Below are 16693 nucleotides of genomic sequence, written 5' to 3'. Positions count from 1 at the left end.
GGGGAGGGGGGGGTAATTGGGAAAAACAAACCCCGTTTTTTTCTGTTTTTGATTGTTTTAAAACTTTTTCTTTACCTGTTTTTTCTGTTTTCCCCGTTTTTTTTTCATTTTTTCATGTTTTTTTTCCAGTTTTCCCCCAGTTTTTCCCCACTTTTTTTTCTTTTTTTTTGACCGGTTTATCCCCCTATTTTCTTACAGTTTTTCTTCCTGCTTTTTCCTTGTCTTTCCCTATTTCTTCCCCCGTTTTTTCTTGTTCTTTCTCCCTCTGTTTTTTTGCCAGTTTTTTTTGGTCGGATGTTTTCCGCCTTGTTGGCTTGTCGGAGCAACAAACTTCCAGTAAACAGGCCGACGTTCTGAACAACAGTTGAACTTTGTGAAGAATTTGGAGAGGCTTTGCTGTTGACCTTTGCTGCTCCTGGTGTTATTTGAGCATTGCTGCATGTGAACAGAGGATGTCCGTCCACATCCGGGCAGCTGCCCTGTCAGCTTTGTAAAGGCATCAGCCACGGTAGAGAAACCATTCGCCCTCTTTATACAGAAATTGTTTTGCACCTTTATCAATCCAAATGATATACATGTACGTGAGCTTGCAGCTTTCTCGTATCGGTTGTGTGTTTTAATAGGTTTGTAACCACTTGCTACCCTGTTTTGTAAGATATTGACAGCACACTGTATCTATGAAGGCTCTGACAAAGGGAAAGAGAGGATCTTTGAGACCTGATGAAATGTATGTATATGAAAGCTTCCACAGTATGCCGCTGATGTGTCTGCTGTTCTTGGTGTTTGTGAATGAAGTCACAGATGATGTATATTCCCCCCCCCCCACCCCGTGGCCAGCATCAAACACAAGATTCACCCTATGTAGTAACTGTGAAATGAAACTGTTAAAGGGTTGCCAGTCATGCAGGAACTGCATAACCTTACACTAAAACTGGCTTATTTTGTCTTCTTTGCCTTGTTAAGTGTAGATTTTGTATGCAAAGCTATGATGTGAAGTGATTTCTATTTGAGGGACATTCTTGGAAGTTGTATCGAGTTGTAATGTTGAACACTGTCGTTTTCCCTCTTCCACTTTTCGAGACGCCGTTCATGTCTGTTTGGTTGGACACCACATTGGGGAGGGGGCGGGGTCATCGATCTTGTCAGAATTTGATCTGTGTGTTGATGTAAGTGGATTAAAGCAATTTAAAAAAAAACTGAATTCTTTATTTGAAAAATAAAAGTGATCATCCTTTAACGTAAGAAAAGGATATTTAACTACATAACTCTACAAACACCGCTACGTTAAAGTCCCCACTCCGATCATCTCTTGATCTATTGTAAAAGTGTTCCCAGTGGTCTCTTAATTGCAATTATGCGCTTTTTAGGCAAAATCAAAAAATCATTGTCATTTTTTAGGACATAGTTTCTGCAGAGCAGCAATAGTTTAATAGAAATCTACCTCTGACTAAATGATGTAAATAGAGGTTGGCCATAGCAGTTATGTTTCTAAATTTGTTTCTACACGTATTTAATATATTTTTACACTGTGAAAATGTATTTAAAAAAAACTCCTTTACTTTTTAAGAAATGCATTGAATTCCATTGCCAGTAGATGAACTGCAGACGGACTGGCTCTGGCTCTGTGTGTTTGTGCACCAAACCTGTTGTGTTTGACTGCATCTTCACAGTGGGTTAAGTAAATGAAGGGAGACACTAGGTGGAGATGCAGAGCCTTGACTCAGAGTCTCTGCATGAGAGCGACTCTTTGATATTCCAGCTCCTTTAATGCTTCACTCACCAGTAAGCTGTCTGTAAAGTAATAGGAAAAAAAAACATCAAGTATGCCACACAGAGCGTGCACACACCAATGAAGTTATAAATTAGTTTAATAGAAGGGCCTTAGCTTACTGATAGTTCTCCGATTAGTAACAGACATGATGAGTGCACTGATGCACCCACAGAGAGGAATTTTGCCATGTGGGCATTTAAACCCATGAGAAAGAGAAGGGAAAAAGGTTCATTTTTGGGGGTTTTGCGATGTTAAAGCCTCCTGGGGTAAGTGTGCAAACATGAGTCACCCGCAGCACTTGCAAAGCTTTCAGTCCACTGGAACCTAGAGACTGCTATTATAGGATCACACTCCCTCCCATAATTGATCCGTCATGACACACAGTGTCCTTCGCGTTAATAGACTGAGCTTCAAAAATCTACCTCAAAGAATGACTTCAAATCTAAGTCGCTGAAGAGAACAAGTGCAGCGTAAAGACAATCAGTAAATAAAGAGCATGTTGGATACACAAGAATCCACCCCTGCACCGGAGCAGGGAGGGGCCGCATGAGACACAGAGATGCTCGTGCTCTGCTCTCCGTTCTCCAGCTGAATGTGACGAAAGCTCCAGATCTAGTTATGGTATTCATTACAGTCCGTTTGGAAGATCATATATCTTTACAAAGCCGTGCACGGAGGGATTTTTTAGCTGAGGTTTTGTTCATGACCACAGCACTTTCTAAAATTACAGATAATACAGCAAGAGATCAATTAGGTCATCAGTACCATCTGTAAAATATTGCCAGAGCAGGTTGCTCCTGTCCTAATGGCATCTGTGCGTAGATGATTTACAGCTTCACAGACATGCCAGTCAATGACAACAGGGACACTCACAGGCACTCTGGCTGCCGTGCCGGCATCATCCCCAGTGGGAAAGCTGTCGACTCTACTTCTATGAGTGAACTTAACATTAACAACTGCATCTCTTTCCACCCACTCTCTGAGAGGGAGCGCATCTTGCTGCTACAGAGAGACTAGCCACGAGGAAATAAATCAATGAAGCTGGCAGCGGTTGTCTTCTCACCCTTTGATGCTTCTGCATAAACAGAGACACTTTGCGGTCCTGAACTCGCACTAAACACTCTGTTTCTCACTTTTGGATTTCACTCGAATCTTTCACTAAAAAAGCACCCACGCTGAAGCTTGGTGAAGACCTCGACGTGGATATTGAAAGACCAAAAAAGACACACAAAAAATGCAGAAACAAAAAAGAGGCCCAGACTGAGAGAAGAATGTCGGAGGCTGCGTGAGACTTATCTTGACGTCTCTAAATCTGGTAGATTTTTTAAGAGGCTTGGGGTCGGTGAGGATTGAGGCCAGCAACCACAGGGTCAGTTAAAATTCCACAGTAGTATATTAGGAGATGCATCTGGCGTTGCTCAGAGGTACATGCAATTGTGGGAATGTGGGTAGCTGCACGACCAGTTCTGATAGGGAGTGCACTCACTGAATCCTCCCACTGAAACGAATAAGGCAAAGGAAGAACCACACCAATAATGTCCCCCAAACGTTTTTTTTTCTTGGGAATATACCATACAAATGTATTGTAAGCAGCACAGAAGAATGCAGGGTGTCCTGGGTTTTACATTCACAAAATAGGAACGTCTCATTGCAATCTTTAGAGTCAACAAATCAGCGATTTGTGCGATCATACAATAAATAAAAACCTTTATACACGTAAATCAGTTTATACATTGTGAAAAATGTAAACATTTAATTTTTTTAGTCTGAGTTGTGTGCACCACAAAGGAGAACTTTTACTTTTTGTTGCACTTCAGAAAATCTGAACAAAAACTGCATTAACACCTAATATTTTGCAGCTTTATTCAGCTCCACAGGATTGTAGCACAGCTCAAATATCTTTTAAAAAAGCCATGAATCCATCAGGGCAAAAATGAAACATATTCTCATCGTTGACCTCCACAGAAGAGCCACTCATGCTTGAATGATCAAAGTGGTTAAACAGATTCTCCTTTTTCCGACAGGGACAGCTGGTGAATTTTAATAGTAGGAAGGTCTCCGAGAGGAGCTGGGTCCTGTGTGGGAGTCCTAGCTCGAAGGATGCAGCAGCAGGTTCTGTGGAGGCTTTTATTGCAGAGTTTGGCCACTTTAGCTCGGCCTGCTTCGGTCGGTCCAGGCCCGCTGTTGATGGGGCCTCCAGAAAAGACCCTCCATTCCCTGCTGTCCCTGGAGGAAGGCGTTCTGGACAGAGCGACAGAGGAGGATGGGCTGAGTCTGCAGGGAGCTCCTTTGCTGTCCAGGCTAATAGTGAGGCTGTGCCCTTGGGTTTGACTTTGACCCACACTCAGATGGTGGTGGTGTGCTCTGGGAGTCATCCTCAAACAGTGAACTCCAAGTAAACTCTGGAAAGCTTTTTTAAACTCCTGGTTGGAGCATGGGTAGATGATGGGGTTGATGCAGCTGTTGAAGTAACCGAGCCAGAAAGTAATCTTGAAGACAGTGTCTGAAGGTCTGTAAGCGGGAAATATGGAGCCTGTGGGGAGAGAGGACACATGTTTTAGCAGACGGGAAAACAATCTGACATGTACAGGTGTAGTTTTTTACAGGAAAACAATGCAGAAGAGACAGTGGCTTCCTGGCTAATCCTTTAAAACCAAAAGATCATTGATAGTATTTTGTCTTTTTTCCCTTTTTGAATATATACTTTTGTGTTTACCAAGTGAGAAGCCTGTCATCCAGAATAAATTAAAAATATCGACTGACATAGTGGGGCTCCACTGGGAAAAATCCATAGATTACCAATTCAGTGGAATCCATCCTGAGCTGCAAAAAAGAGAATCTATTCAACAGTTGTTGTAAATGAAGTAGGTAGAAATTCTGTAAACACACACAGTGTACTCGTTCACACACCATCTGCTTATGACACTTATTGTTTTGTTTCATCCACTTTCCGATGCATTTAATTTAACAGTCCTGCAGCCACAAACGGAGCTGCATCTGATCAGAGGAGGCTCCTGTGACTATGAGTAGGACCTGTTGTGCTAAAAACATAATGGCAACTGCATCACAGCCATCTAAAATACCGGACCAAACAATAACCGTGACTCCTCACACATTCATAGAAGCAATAGGAAAATAAATAAATCAACGCAATGACTTCTTTTGCTGCATCTTACAATCTGTGGTTTATTTTTAGAGGCAGAAGGGAAGGAGAAGCTGCTGTGTGAAATGCTCTATCAGCCGAGCCATTGAAGGTGGTAAAATGTGGGCGTTGGACGAATGTAGCGGTCGTGTAGACAGAGGTGGAAGTAAGAGGAAGTTTTACACCGACATTTTTGTTGTGCCCATCTGAACTGCTCATACACTTTATCCCCAGTTGTACCAGAAAAGCAGATTCCATTACTGCCAGACCACCCGATAGATTTTTTTTCTCCTAAAAATAGCATTGCGGCTGTCAGAGAATGGCACTGTTACACAAAATCAATGTGGCATCCATGCTTGTCTAATTTAGTAGCTTTAACCAAGCTCTGACCAGCTTTAACCAAACTATACTGTCTCTTGACCCGAAGCATCTTGCTGTGAGACATGATTCTTTTTCATTTTGATTTTGTCATACCTTAAAATTTGTTGGGCAGAGGTTTTGCTGCAAACTTAATACAAGTTGTTCTGTTATAAAAAAAACCATCAACATCAAAAATCAGCTGTGGTTCAAAAATATAATAAAATCCTTAAACCTGCATCGGTCAATATCATCTTGAAGTTGCATAAATAGACTTGTGAAGCAGTATTGTGTGGAGACACAAATATAACTTGCAATTGTGGCTGCAGTTCCTTAAACGCTCTCTGCATACTGCATCAACATCACATATGTTGCTCTCCATCATTAAAGATCCACTCTGCTAAAAAATGGTGTTTTTAACATGTTTTTTTCTATAATGGAGGATACATATATAAAGAAATTTTGGATTAAAACTGCATTTCTAAGTATTTCACTATTTAAAACATTGTGAATCAAAAGCAGACCAAAAAACTCAATTTGAAAAAGATTCTATTTGCGACTTCCTGCTCCTCTTCATTCTAATACATCCTCTGGCAGATGACCAGATCCATGTAGGTGTTTGTTTACCTCATCCGAGCTGAAATCTGGGTCAAAACTTAACAGCCTCTTAGAAATAAGTCAAACATTCATACGCTTTTGGGAGATTTTCTTTTATTAAGCAAATTTAAAAAATACCATCTGGCAAAGGAGTAAGAAAAGTGGTATTACCAAGAAGATCATATTTTTACAAAATATTCTATCATTAAAATATGTTTTTTCTCAAACTGATAATATTTTACTGTTGATAAACTTTCAAGGTAAAACAATTCTTCTCTCAAGACAGAAAATACGATTTTTTTAAAAAATAAGAGTCTTTACGTTCTAGGATTTAGTTATTGCTTGCCATTTTTGTTGCAGAGAGCTCTCCACAAGAGGGAGGGGAAGGGGGGGGGGGGTAACTCTGCGCCAATAATCCCACCCACAACTCAAAGGTTAATTTCTAATGAACTCCTGCCGCTCTGCAGAAACTATGTTCTAGAAAATTAGATTATTAGAATTAAAAGACCACTTTCACAATAGCGTAAGAGATGATCAGTCTGGGTCTATGAGTATGACATTCTGTGACTGCAAAAAATCCTCTTAAACAGGCAATGCTTTGCCTTTCCGCCGCCTCAAAAGAGTTCCCATTTTCTTGGTTCAAACCTGTTATATTAACAAGGTTTTTTCATTCAGAAAACTGCAGTTTGCTGCATATTTTCTCTTTTCTTAGAACATCTCTGTTAGTCTCAAGTCTGCAACCTTTGACCACATCAAACACTAATAAGACACGGACGAGAGAACGATGAAAAATAAAGCTATTAATTAGAACTCCTACATCCCATTTAACATTGTTTCCAGCTGAGCCTCCTCAGACCAACAGGGTCATTTATCACAGCATCAACTTTCAGATTTAATGAGGCAGTCCTGGTGAAACCTCTACACAGGACATGCTTGTTTACTCTCTGTAACAACGTGTTGTGCAGCTGCGTAAAAAAAAACAACATACAAATTGTTTCTTTCATAAATGCTCCTGTGCCAGACTGGAGGTTTTTGAATATCTGAATGACAGGCCATCTCCAGGCCCAGCTGGCCTCATGTTTGTGCATGAAATCAGGCAGATTGTCAACTTGATACACTCTGTTTACACATTTAGAGCGGCGGTGCTGCGGTTCTGGTCAATTTTTGTGTTTGTTTCTCCCGGATGATTAGAGCACCAGTATGTCTACAATAATTCAAGAGCATTTTAAAATCCAATCCATTTGAGTGAATGGATTGGACTTTCCATTTTTCCCATAACCACATTTTTTTTTTTTACTATTTTTGTTGCAACTGCAAACAAATCAGTCAATTTTATTGACTGGATGGTTTTAAATGTCTGGATCCAGCTAATCTTTGAAGCACATCATTGAATTTCAGCAAGACGCAGAGAATATAAACTACACGTTTTGACTCAAAATATTTGAATATTCTCTTAAAGTAGAAGTTGAATGCTAACATCTTCCCATTTATGGTCAAAGGATTTTATCTGACATCATGGTTAGATTTTAGCGTAAAGGGGCCAAATACATGAAACCAGGACCCATCCCTGCACGCAGAAATGAAACGCAGGCCTTAAGTGACCAAAAGGTAAACTAAACTAATGTGAACAGGGCGGGTAGACATGCGTCTTAAGTCCATGTATGGTGTTTTGTGAAAATGGAAATATTTGGAAAAACACAGGATGAGGTCATCATGGCAGCACAAATTGATGACTGAAACTGGCAACAAGTAAAAACAGAGAGGAGTTACGTGAAGAAAAAACCCTGCTGGTGAATATTTACAGTGCTTCTCCAATCATCTTTTGATCTATTGCAAAATCATTCCCAGTAGTCTTTTAATTTTGATTATGACCTTTTTAGGCAAAATGAATGAAGAAATTCACCTCTTAGTTGTGGGCCAGAGTGAGTCTGTTTTCATTTCCCATCATCCCTTTGTTTAAAACATTAGCGTTGCAACAAAAATAGTGAGCAATACTGAAGCTATCCAACTACACAGTTTTGATTCAGATATTAGCTCAGACGAGGAAAACTTAGACTTACGTTGATCTCGTTGTCTGGATGCATCAGAATTGAACGGAGCACAAAGCTTGTGGCCCGCCAAGTGTGTCGTCCACATAACAACTGCAAGCTTTTTCCAAAGGCGTTTTTTCATCTACTCCTGATTCATAATGACTTGACTAAAGATGTACTCAAAAGTGCTATTTTAATTTTCTTAATATATGTCCTCCATCATGAGAAAAATCCTATAGAACATTTTAAAAACAGCAAAAACACCATTTTCATTGGAGTGGGTCTTTAAGGAAACCAAGTAGGAATGGGTGACACAGGGAAATGGAAAGAATGTACAGGAAAGTATGAGATAAGCCTCTCCTCAGAACACACCTGAAAATTTTCTAAACAGAAACTCTGTCAGCTAGAGAACCAGAGTAAGGATCAATAAGTTTGAAGATTTATTCTTGAATTGGACTAGATCAAAACTCCATGCCTTCTTATAGTCCCTGAAGAAAGACCTCTGAAAATCAAGGAGAAAAACGTTCTTTATGTTCTCTGACAGAGTCTGGAAGTCTGTCAGACAAAACAGCATCACCATGAGTTGCCCACCTTCGCTTGTTAACCCTGAACCACTGGGAAAAAAAACTAAGCACATAAGTTTTTATCTGAAACTTAGGTGACCGGCGATTATACCACATCCCGGTCTAAATGGTTGAGGCTTTCACCTGCTTCCCTCTCGGAAGTGACCAGACTGTATGTCCACAATCACGGGGTCACAAGGGAGAAATAAAAGCATGCAGCCGTTGTGGCTTTGAGACATGTCTCTACATGGTTCAGATTTCTTTTTTTCACAGTGTTGACAAAGGCACCCAGTGCCCAGCTTCAAGTTGGTTAGTAATTTGATTATTCCCCTATAAGCTGGTCTTCATCAGAATACGTGCTCTTGGGATAACACACCGCCTAAGCTCTGACTCAGTGGCTTTATCTGTCATTGATGGAGCGGCGTAGTGCTGAGGTGAGTCACAAATAAGGGAGAAATAAGGGCAAGAGCAGGGGAGATGGCTTTACGCTTCACGCAAGAATCTGAGCTTTAAATATATTTTGATTTAAAAATGTAATCTTCTGTGTGCAGGAAGAAGGACAGGAAGATGTCAGAGATATGAAAGATTCATATAGCCTATTTATAGCCCACCTGTGAAGCTACAAGGCTTCTCTGAATGATAATTCTCAAAGTAGGATCCCACAAAGGAATATTTTAATCAATATGATTCAACCACTTATAGACCTCAAGTGTGTGTGTCTGTTATAATCTAGAAGTAATTTAAAAGCAGATTAACTCATCTGTGAGTGTGGCTGAAGTGCATGAACACAGTGGCAGTTTGTGAATTCTTAATTGAAATCAACATCAAGGGAACAAAACTGACCACAAACATCTGTGTAACATCACTAATGACTATAAATTGATCCATAAAACCAAAAAAGTAGTCCAAGTAACTTTCTTTAAAAAAAAAAAAGGAGATAAAAAACTGTTGTCATGTAGCCATTTTTATTCCAAGGGGGAAAAACCTGTTAACACCTGTTAACATTCAGCTTTTTCAGTGCAGCTGGAGTGCTTAATGGGCATTTAATCCTGCATCAAATGACTCTGCAGCTGCACAGCTCTGCTGGGTCCTGACCAGGGTCACAGGCAGCTGGTGGTTGATGCAGCATCATGTTATAATTCTACTAAATCTGGAATTATTATGTGATTCCAGTCATTCTGGTGTCTTGCTCCACAGAGATTAGCTTTTCAAAGGCATGCCCTTGAATCTAGGAGCAAAACTGGAGGGAAATTGCTGATTTATTTGTCATTTTGTTGTCACAAAAGCAAAGACCTGATTTACTCGAGTTCTGAAAACTCTTTTAAAAAATTATAAAAATTGACCAAAGATGTGTGTCTCTGTGTGCGCAACAAACATTCGGAACAGTCTGGGGTGTGATCAAAAATTCTAAAAGTAATTAAAAGCATATGGTACAATTATATATGATAAATAGTACTGTGTATAAATATAATAATGTGGACATTACTAATATCACCCAAAGATTTGTAATAGTAAACACATATATAAAAATGTGCAAATGTTAAATGATTTATATATAAATCAAATTCAATCTATTAAACAAATAAAATCTATTTTTTGTTTCATGCAATTTCTACCAGTATTTGTATGTTAAAATATCTTAATTGTGTGACTTGCGGTCAGACATGACATTATATCTTAGCTGAGGCTTGTAGAGTCTGAGATGTATTTTTAAGGACTGGAAAAGTGCTATTTGATTAGAACTCTCACTCTGAACAAAAGATTGGCTACTCTCCTGAAACATTTTTATTCAGGAAGGAAAATTCCTCTGCAGATTGATTGGCTTTAACTTGTTTGTAAATTGCCTCAGCACTCAGATTGATGCTCAGCAACAGCTGCTTCCCTGAGTTCATTGCTGGTGGCTTTTCTATCAGACACTCAACTGCTGTAGACTAACAAACAATTCAAAATGTCACCTTTTATGGAGGTGGTTTTGTTTGCTGATGATCGGTTCATCAAGGCTGGCACTTACCAATAAACTTAAAGTGCCAAAATGCTTTAATTCCACATTCACTTCTACAATGGTGTAATAATGAACACTTCTTAATGACATCTGACATGCATCTTTATGTTGAAAATGTTGCAAAAGACAAAAAGCAAAAGGAAAACCTTAACACAAGAGCTTACATTTACTTCATTTCTTTCAATAGAATTCATTTTTTGTTAACTGTAAACTCTGCAGTTTGAATGATTACCTGTGAGAGACTATGACAGAAACACAAATATATTTCCCGATACATAAAATTTCAATAGTTGCTATGAGTCCTTTGCATTCTGGCAACATTATCCCTTAATCTACTAACATGAATTCTCTTTTTTTCCAATTGTATATCCTGTTTAAAGTGTTAAAGGTTTGTAACCTCATGACCCCTGAATTAAGTTCTGGCTACAAAGACATAAAATTCACTTGTATTTTTGCTTTAATTCAGACACTAAATGCACATTTGCGTCAATAGACTTCAAAGGATTCATGTTGGACTGTAAGGGTTTTTTAAACTCTGAAATACATAGTAATTGGCAGAAGACAGTCTTGATAAATATGGATTTCACCCTTTCAGTTGATTTTATTTTCTTTCTTTCTCAGTTCTTGATAATAAATAAAATTACTCACCAATTGGTAGCACCAAGAAAAATGGCAGCCAGCACAGCACAAAACAACCAACCACAATCCCCAAAGTCTTGGCCGCCTTCTTCTCCCGTGAGAACTTGAGCAGTCGCAGGGCGAAATGCGTGCGACTACGAAGAGCTTCATCCTCTGAGACGGTTGTGTTTCCGCGGTGCATCCTCAGTATCACTTGCTCTGAGTCGGACTTTTCTGTCTTTTGCCCTTCCTTTAGGCCCCTGCTCTCTTTTTGAGCCACCACGTAAACCCGACAGTACATAGCGAGGATGATGGCTAAAGGCAGATAGAAGGAGCCCACTGCTGAGAAGATGGCGTATCCTGGTTCCTCCGTGATCTTGCAGACGGTTTCGTCCTCTGGTGCCGGCTCTTTCCAGCCAAACAAAGGTCCGATAGAAATGATGACGGAAAGCACCCACAGTAGCATCACGGCCAACAGAGCCCTGCGTTTAGTCATGATGGCCGGATAACGCAAGGGGTAACTGACTCCAATGTAGCGGTCCACTGAGATCACGCACAGGCTCATGATGGAGGCTGTGCAGCAGAGCACATCCACAGCTGCCCAGATGTTACAGAAAACCCGTCCGAAAACCCAGCGGTCCAGGATCTCAAAGATGGCAGAGAAGGGTAGCACAGTGGAGCTCAGCAGCAAGTCTGCCACTGCCAGATTCACGATAAAATAATATGTGACTGTCTGCAAGTGTCGATGACAAACCACGGAAAGGATCACCAGGATGTTCCCGATGACACCAAACAGGATGAAGATACCGAGAACCATGCCCAAAACCACCGCTTTGACCGTGTTGAGCTCCGGGGCCAAAACATGGCTGCAGTTAGAGCAGTTCAGTGTTACAGAAGAAGGGGTCATGTTGTCCAGAACGGGAACCATCAGCACCAGTTCTGCCCCGATACTTGACCGTCCTGTACAGGAGAGGGGGGCTCAAACACGGACCTGGCTAAGCTCTGGACAAGAGAGGGACATCAGGGTTGTCTCGTAAAAGCAATCAGAGGAATGATCACATTAAGTCTGTCCTGTCAGAACATAATTTGAGCGATGGGTCCTCGAGCAAATGCTCTATTACATTGGCAAAGCTTCAAGATGCTTGCATTAGTACATGGAGAGAAAAGTACAAAATATGCAAATGAAACCTACTGTGCTGAAAGTAGGCAATTCATCTGGAAAATGTTAGAGTTGTCGCCACTGATGGTATTCAGCTGATAAAAAAATACTGTTACAATAACACGTAAAATAGACTGATGGGGGCACTTTGCAGGCTCACGTGAACCTCTGGATCAAGTCTGTTGCATTAAAAGCTGAAAAAAGAGGCCAACTTTTGGGGCAAAACTGTGAGCAGCATCCATCCTTTAGGTTGCTCCTGTCAAGCGCAGGGGTATATTCAGCTTCAGCAGACAGAGACGGCATCTGGTGCCCTTGAAAAAACAAAACAAAAAAACAGAAGAACATAGTTTGAGAAACAGTGAAAACATGCAAAAAATAAGAATAAAATAAAAAAACAAAAGAGCCTATTCTTGTTTTTCCTTTCGTTTCATATTTAGAGTTTTTTTATCTGTTCCATATTGCAGTATCTCTATCAGCCTAATACAGACGGTGGACATGAAAGGACGACTGAGTCACAGACCAACCTTGGTTATCGCTTTGACACAACGCAGTGTAAAAAAAACTACAATTTGTGTCAGAGCTCACTTGCTTCCTATCTGATTGGCTGGTTTGGGAAATGTCAAACTTAAATCTGTGGTTTTAAGCTAACCAGGATTAGCAGAACTTTCACCACTACTTTTCAAAATCTGAATTTTTGTTGATTGCATTTTTTTGCTGTGGTAAAACACTTTATGTGTAATTTTGAAGCTACAAGGTTATTATTAATCTCAAGGGTGTCAAATTTATCCTTTTGTTAAATGAAGTGTGCTAAAGTTTTTTTTTTTAAGCCTTTTAACTTTTTATTAGATCATGATAATTGGGTGCATTTTGGCAAGATTCTAACTCTAAAGCAAAACATCATCTTGTAAAAGCAAATATTAAACTTTTTTTTTTAATTATTGACAGGATTGTTTGTGTATTTCATAAAAAGGCAGGAGTATAAAGCCATACTGTCACCAGAATGCATTGAATTCAGAGGTACTTTTACCTTTTTTTTAACCACAGATGAGACAATACTAGATTTTTAGAAGGATTCGTTTGAGGGAAGATTGGGATTTGGAACCAACACAACAAGCTGCAGCACTTGAAAGAAATAATGGAGTCTGCACGTGAGGCCACGCCTCGGCCAGCCCAATAACAGGTGGTGTTTTAAAAATCTTCATGTGACATATGTTCACACTCTTCTAATGACTAGCCTGACAGACCTGAGGTGAGAAAAGACAGGTAAACAGATGTGGATCTTGTATTTAAACCAAAGCTCGAGCAAACTCATCTCTGCTGATTACAGCAGAGCGAAAAAACTGATACATTATTTCTTATATTATTAGATTTATTATTGAGTGTTCAGATGACAAAGGAATCTCACAAAAGATATAATGCCCATATTGCAGAGCTGACTACAGATGTGACTGATATTGTATGACTCAGAAATATGAGCCGCATGTACACCGTCATCTGATAGATGCTGGGGGCTTACAGGGAACTTGATTTATGGGACAAAAGTTGTTGAACTTGCCAAAGCCTTGTGCTTACTAGTTTTAAAAAAACTTGCAACACTTATTTTAGGATAGGAAACAAACAGTTTACACGCACTCACATTTTTAGAGAGGAAAAACTAAATGCTCTTTTTCTCATAAAATTTTCTAGGCACATGAGCAGAAAATGAAGATAGGAGTTTGTTCTGCAGAAAATGTTGTTGAAAATAGCTTCAAGTGCATTAGAAAACCCAAGGTTGGTTCATTATGCTTTCACTTAAATGAGTTGTCATCAGCCTGCATGTTAAACTTGCAGTCTATCAGCCTTTCTGCTAAAGTTGTCTCCACAGCCGTCTGGCACACAATGCGCTTCCTTGAAATACCCACTGTGAAAAAGAGCATTATTTTGTGCAGCGGGTAAAAAACATGGAAAGATGGAGTTGCAATCATGGAAAACTCATAACTGATGTTTTTTTAACAACAAAGAAGCATTTTTTTCCACCCTGCCATCTAAGAGAGGATATTCTCTTATATTTACCCGGATGAGGATTACATCTCGAAGCAAATTAATTTTAACATTTTAATTAATTAGAAAATAATTAAGAGAGTAATCTCCAAAATGCTTGAAAAAATTATCAGAATTCCAGTTTATTTTAATCCACAATGGTGTACCCATTTTTAAAGACATCCACTGTAGAAGGAAGAGCTATTTTGAAACTTCAGGTTTACTTTGCTGCACCGGTTGTAACAATGGACTATTTTGGTTTTAAGTCACATCTCAGCTGGGTTGTTCCACGTGAAGTGGACCGTGTCCTCATGACACACAAGCTCCTTGACTTTGACAGATGTGAAATTAATCTTGCCCATCCAGATTAAATGAATGTAGATTAGATGAGACTGTTCAGTAGAGTTGCCATGTTGACAAAGTTTGGATTTTGTTAAGCTGCTTTGTCGGAGACCAAATGAAAAGCTCATCTGAGTTGACTTTTATCAAATCTATAAATTTGTCTGTTCAAGTGAAGGTATTATGCATTTCCCTCGGCCAGGCGCTCCTGGACAAATCACCAATGATGGACCTCTTCCCCTCTGCCCCACAAACCTCGGCTTACCGGCTCCAGCATTTTTGACTGGCTTTCATGTTTCAAGGTAGTTCCTGCGAAAAAGCCTGCAGTAGTGTTGTGATGCAGCCGCTCAGATCCCCTTCCACCTACTCATGTGGAAGAAAGTGGCTGGTAATGATGCCCTCAAGATGATTGGGAGGATTCAGTCTTTTTTTTTAACACTTAAAAAATAAAAAATACGAACACGTTCTTTATTTTTAAACACAAGGAAAAGAACGGGGAAGGCAAACATGTTTTCTCAAACGTTAACCGTAGGGAAACTTCAGATGTACCTCTCAGGAGTTCAGGAGTTTGAGGCTATTGTTGTAGCATCTAAAATAAATAGATTTTAACCCAGGCAGGAAAGAGGAATGTGATATTTGTGGAGCACAGACTGAAGAGATTACTAATAATAAATCTTTCTCCTTTGTAACCAGTACATAGAAAAATCTATACAATGGTCGTTTAAATTCACAAGGTATACATCTTCCATTAAACAAAAGCTCTCATGGTGACAGGACAGGAATGTGTGCTTGTCTGTGTGTGTCTTGTTTTTTTCCTAAAAAAAATAAAAAACATTCTCAGCATATGAGCTTTGTGGGTTTGTCTCTCAGGAGTCAACACAACAGTGTGTCTGCAGGTATTTTAATTGATTAAAGTGTTGTGGCTCGGATGTAATCTCCAGATCATCTGGCCTGAATCCCTGCTCTATAAGGTATGGCAGGCAGTGCTGAACTATAAGTGACAGAAAGTGACATTCACTGTAATAAAATGACAGGGACTGCCAAGGCTTATATGGTCCAGAGAGAGCTGACAGTCAGACCTCCCTGCTGTACGCCCACTGGAAACTTCAGCCCTGTTAAAACTGCACTGCCTTTCAGAAAAAAAAGAGGATTTCTGGAAATAATTGAGGATAAAAACTTAACTGATCCGAAAATAGATTACGATGAGACTCATCTTTAAAGCACAAGTCACTAATTAAAAAAGAGAAAAAAATAGAACCTATGAGAAAACTGTATTAACTTTAATGACTGTGGTTTTGTGGTTATAAGGATTGTAAACAACCAATCATCGTTTTTCAATTATTCTGTGAATGAATGATAAAATAAAGAAATTAACGTATGGTAATGGAAAACAAAAAGGGATGGGCACTTTGTAGGAAATAAAAAAACACCCAAAAACTGCAAGCGCAAAGCTCTACACATGCATGTTCATCATGTCCAGGACTCACCTAACTTTTGTGTCTGCTCGCTGCGTTCTGGTCGTTCTCCGGCTCATTTGAAGGCGGCTGAAGCGGCGGAGCTGCGCTCTGGTGAGGCGGACAGAGGAGAGCCCAGTGCGCTCACCGCGGACAAAGCGCTCGCGTTTGAGGGCGCGCAACCGCGCGCGTACGCTTCAGGTGCTGCGAGCTTCCTCTCAGATTATGATGCCCATTATCATCCTCATCATCATCATCCTCCCACCCCTCACCACCATCCCCACCACCAACAGTCGCACCGTCATGCAACCTAACATCCTCACATCACCTCGCTCCTGTTCAGCATCACTCCCCGTGCGTCATCGTACCCGGTAATCGTCACTCACCTTCACATGTGTCAACCTGCAGCAGAAACCATTATATTACAGGAACTCATCACTTTAGATTTGGGCAAAACTTGACAATTAATAATATGCAATAAATCCTTTGAAATGTTGCTTATTTTGTGTCTTTTTTGTTGTATTTCTCTTGAAGTATTTTCTAAGGAAAAGGTTAAGAGGGTCATGTCCTAGTTTTTTCCTCTTTTTTGATGCCCCAGTGGGCTTAAAACATGAGCTCTATACAGCAGGTTTAAAATTAATC

General features: G+C 39.9%; 1 protein-coding gene across 1 annotated transcript; it reads right to left on the bottom strand.

Moving 5' to 3' along the window:
• Nucleotides 1-3338: 3338 nt before the first annotated feature.
• On the bottom strand, nucleotides 3339-16372 carry adra1aa (adrenoceptor alpha 1Aa). The gene is made up of 3 exons (XM_004072689.5): nucleotides 16085-16372; nucleotides 11111-12550; nucleotides 3339-4304 (listed from the first exon to the last, which is right to left on the bottom strand). Exons 2-3 carry the CDS (start codon nucleotides 12006-12008, stop codon nucleotides 3769-3771), a joined length of 1434 nt encoding a protein of 477 aa, XP_004072737.1. The 5' UTR covers nucleotides 12009-12550; nucleotides 16085-16372; the 3' UTR covers nucleotides 3339-3768.
• Between the last annotated feature and the right edge of the window lie 321 nt (nucleotides 16373-16693).

Source organism: Oryzias latipes, chromosome 9 (assembly GCF_053564925.1).
Source record: "Oryzias latipes strain Hd-rR chromosome 9, Olatipes_Hd-rR_3.1".
In the NCBI taxonomy this organism is placed as follows: Eukaryota; Metazoa; Chordata; class Actinopteri; order Beloniformes; family Adrianichthyidae; genus Oryzias; species Oryzias latipes.
Note: the sequence above shows the minus strand (reverse complement) of the source record. Positions and strands in the feature narration are given on the sequence as shown.

Bases quoted from the DNA above. Each gene is read 5' to 3' on its own strand.
- adra1aa (XM_004072689.5), bottom strand. From the start codon at position 12,008: ATGGTTCCCGTTCTGGACAACATGACCCCTTCTTCTGTAACACTGAAC. The intron at 4,305-11,110 runs GTGAGTAATTTT...CTCTCCCCACAG, and splicing joins TTTCTTGGTGCTACCAATTG to GCTCCATATTTCCCGCTTAC.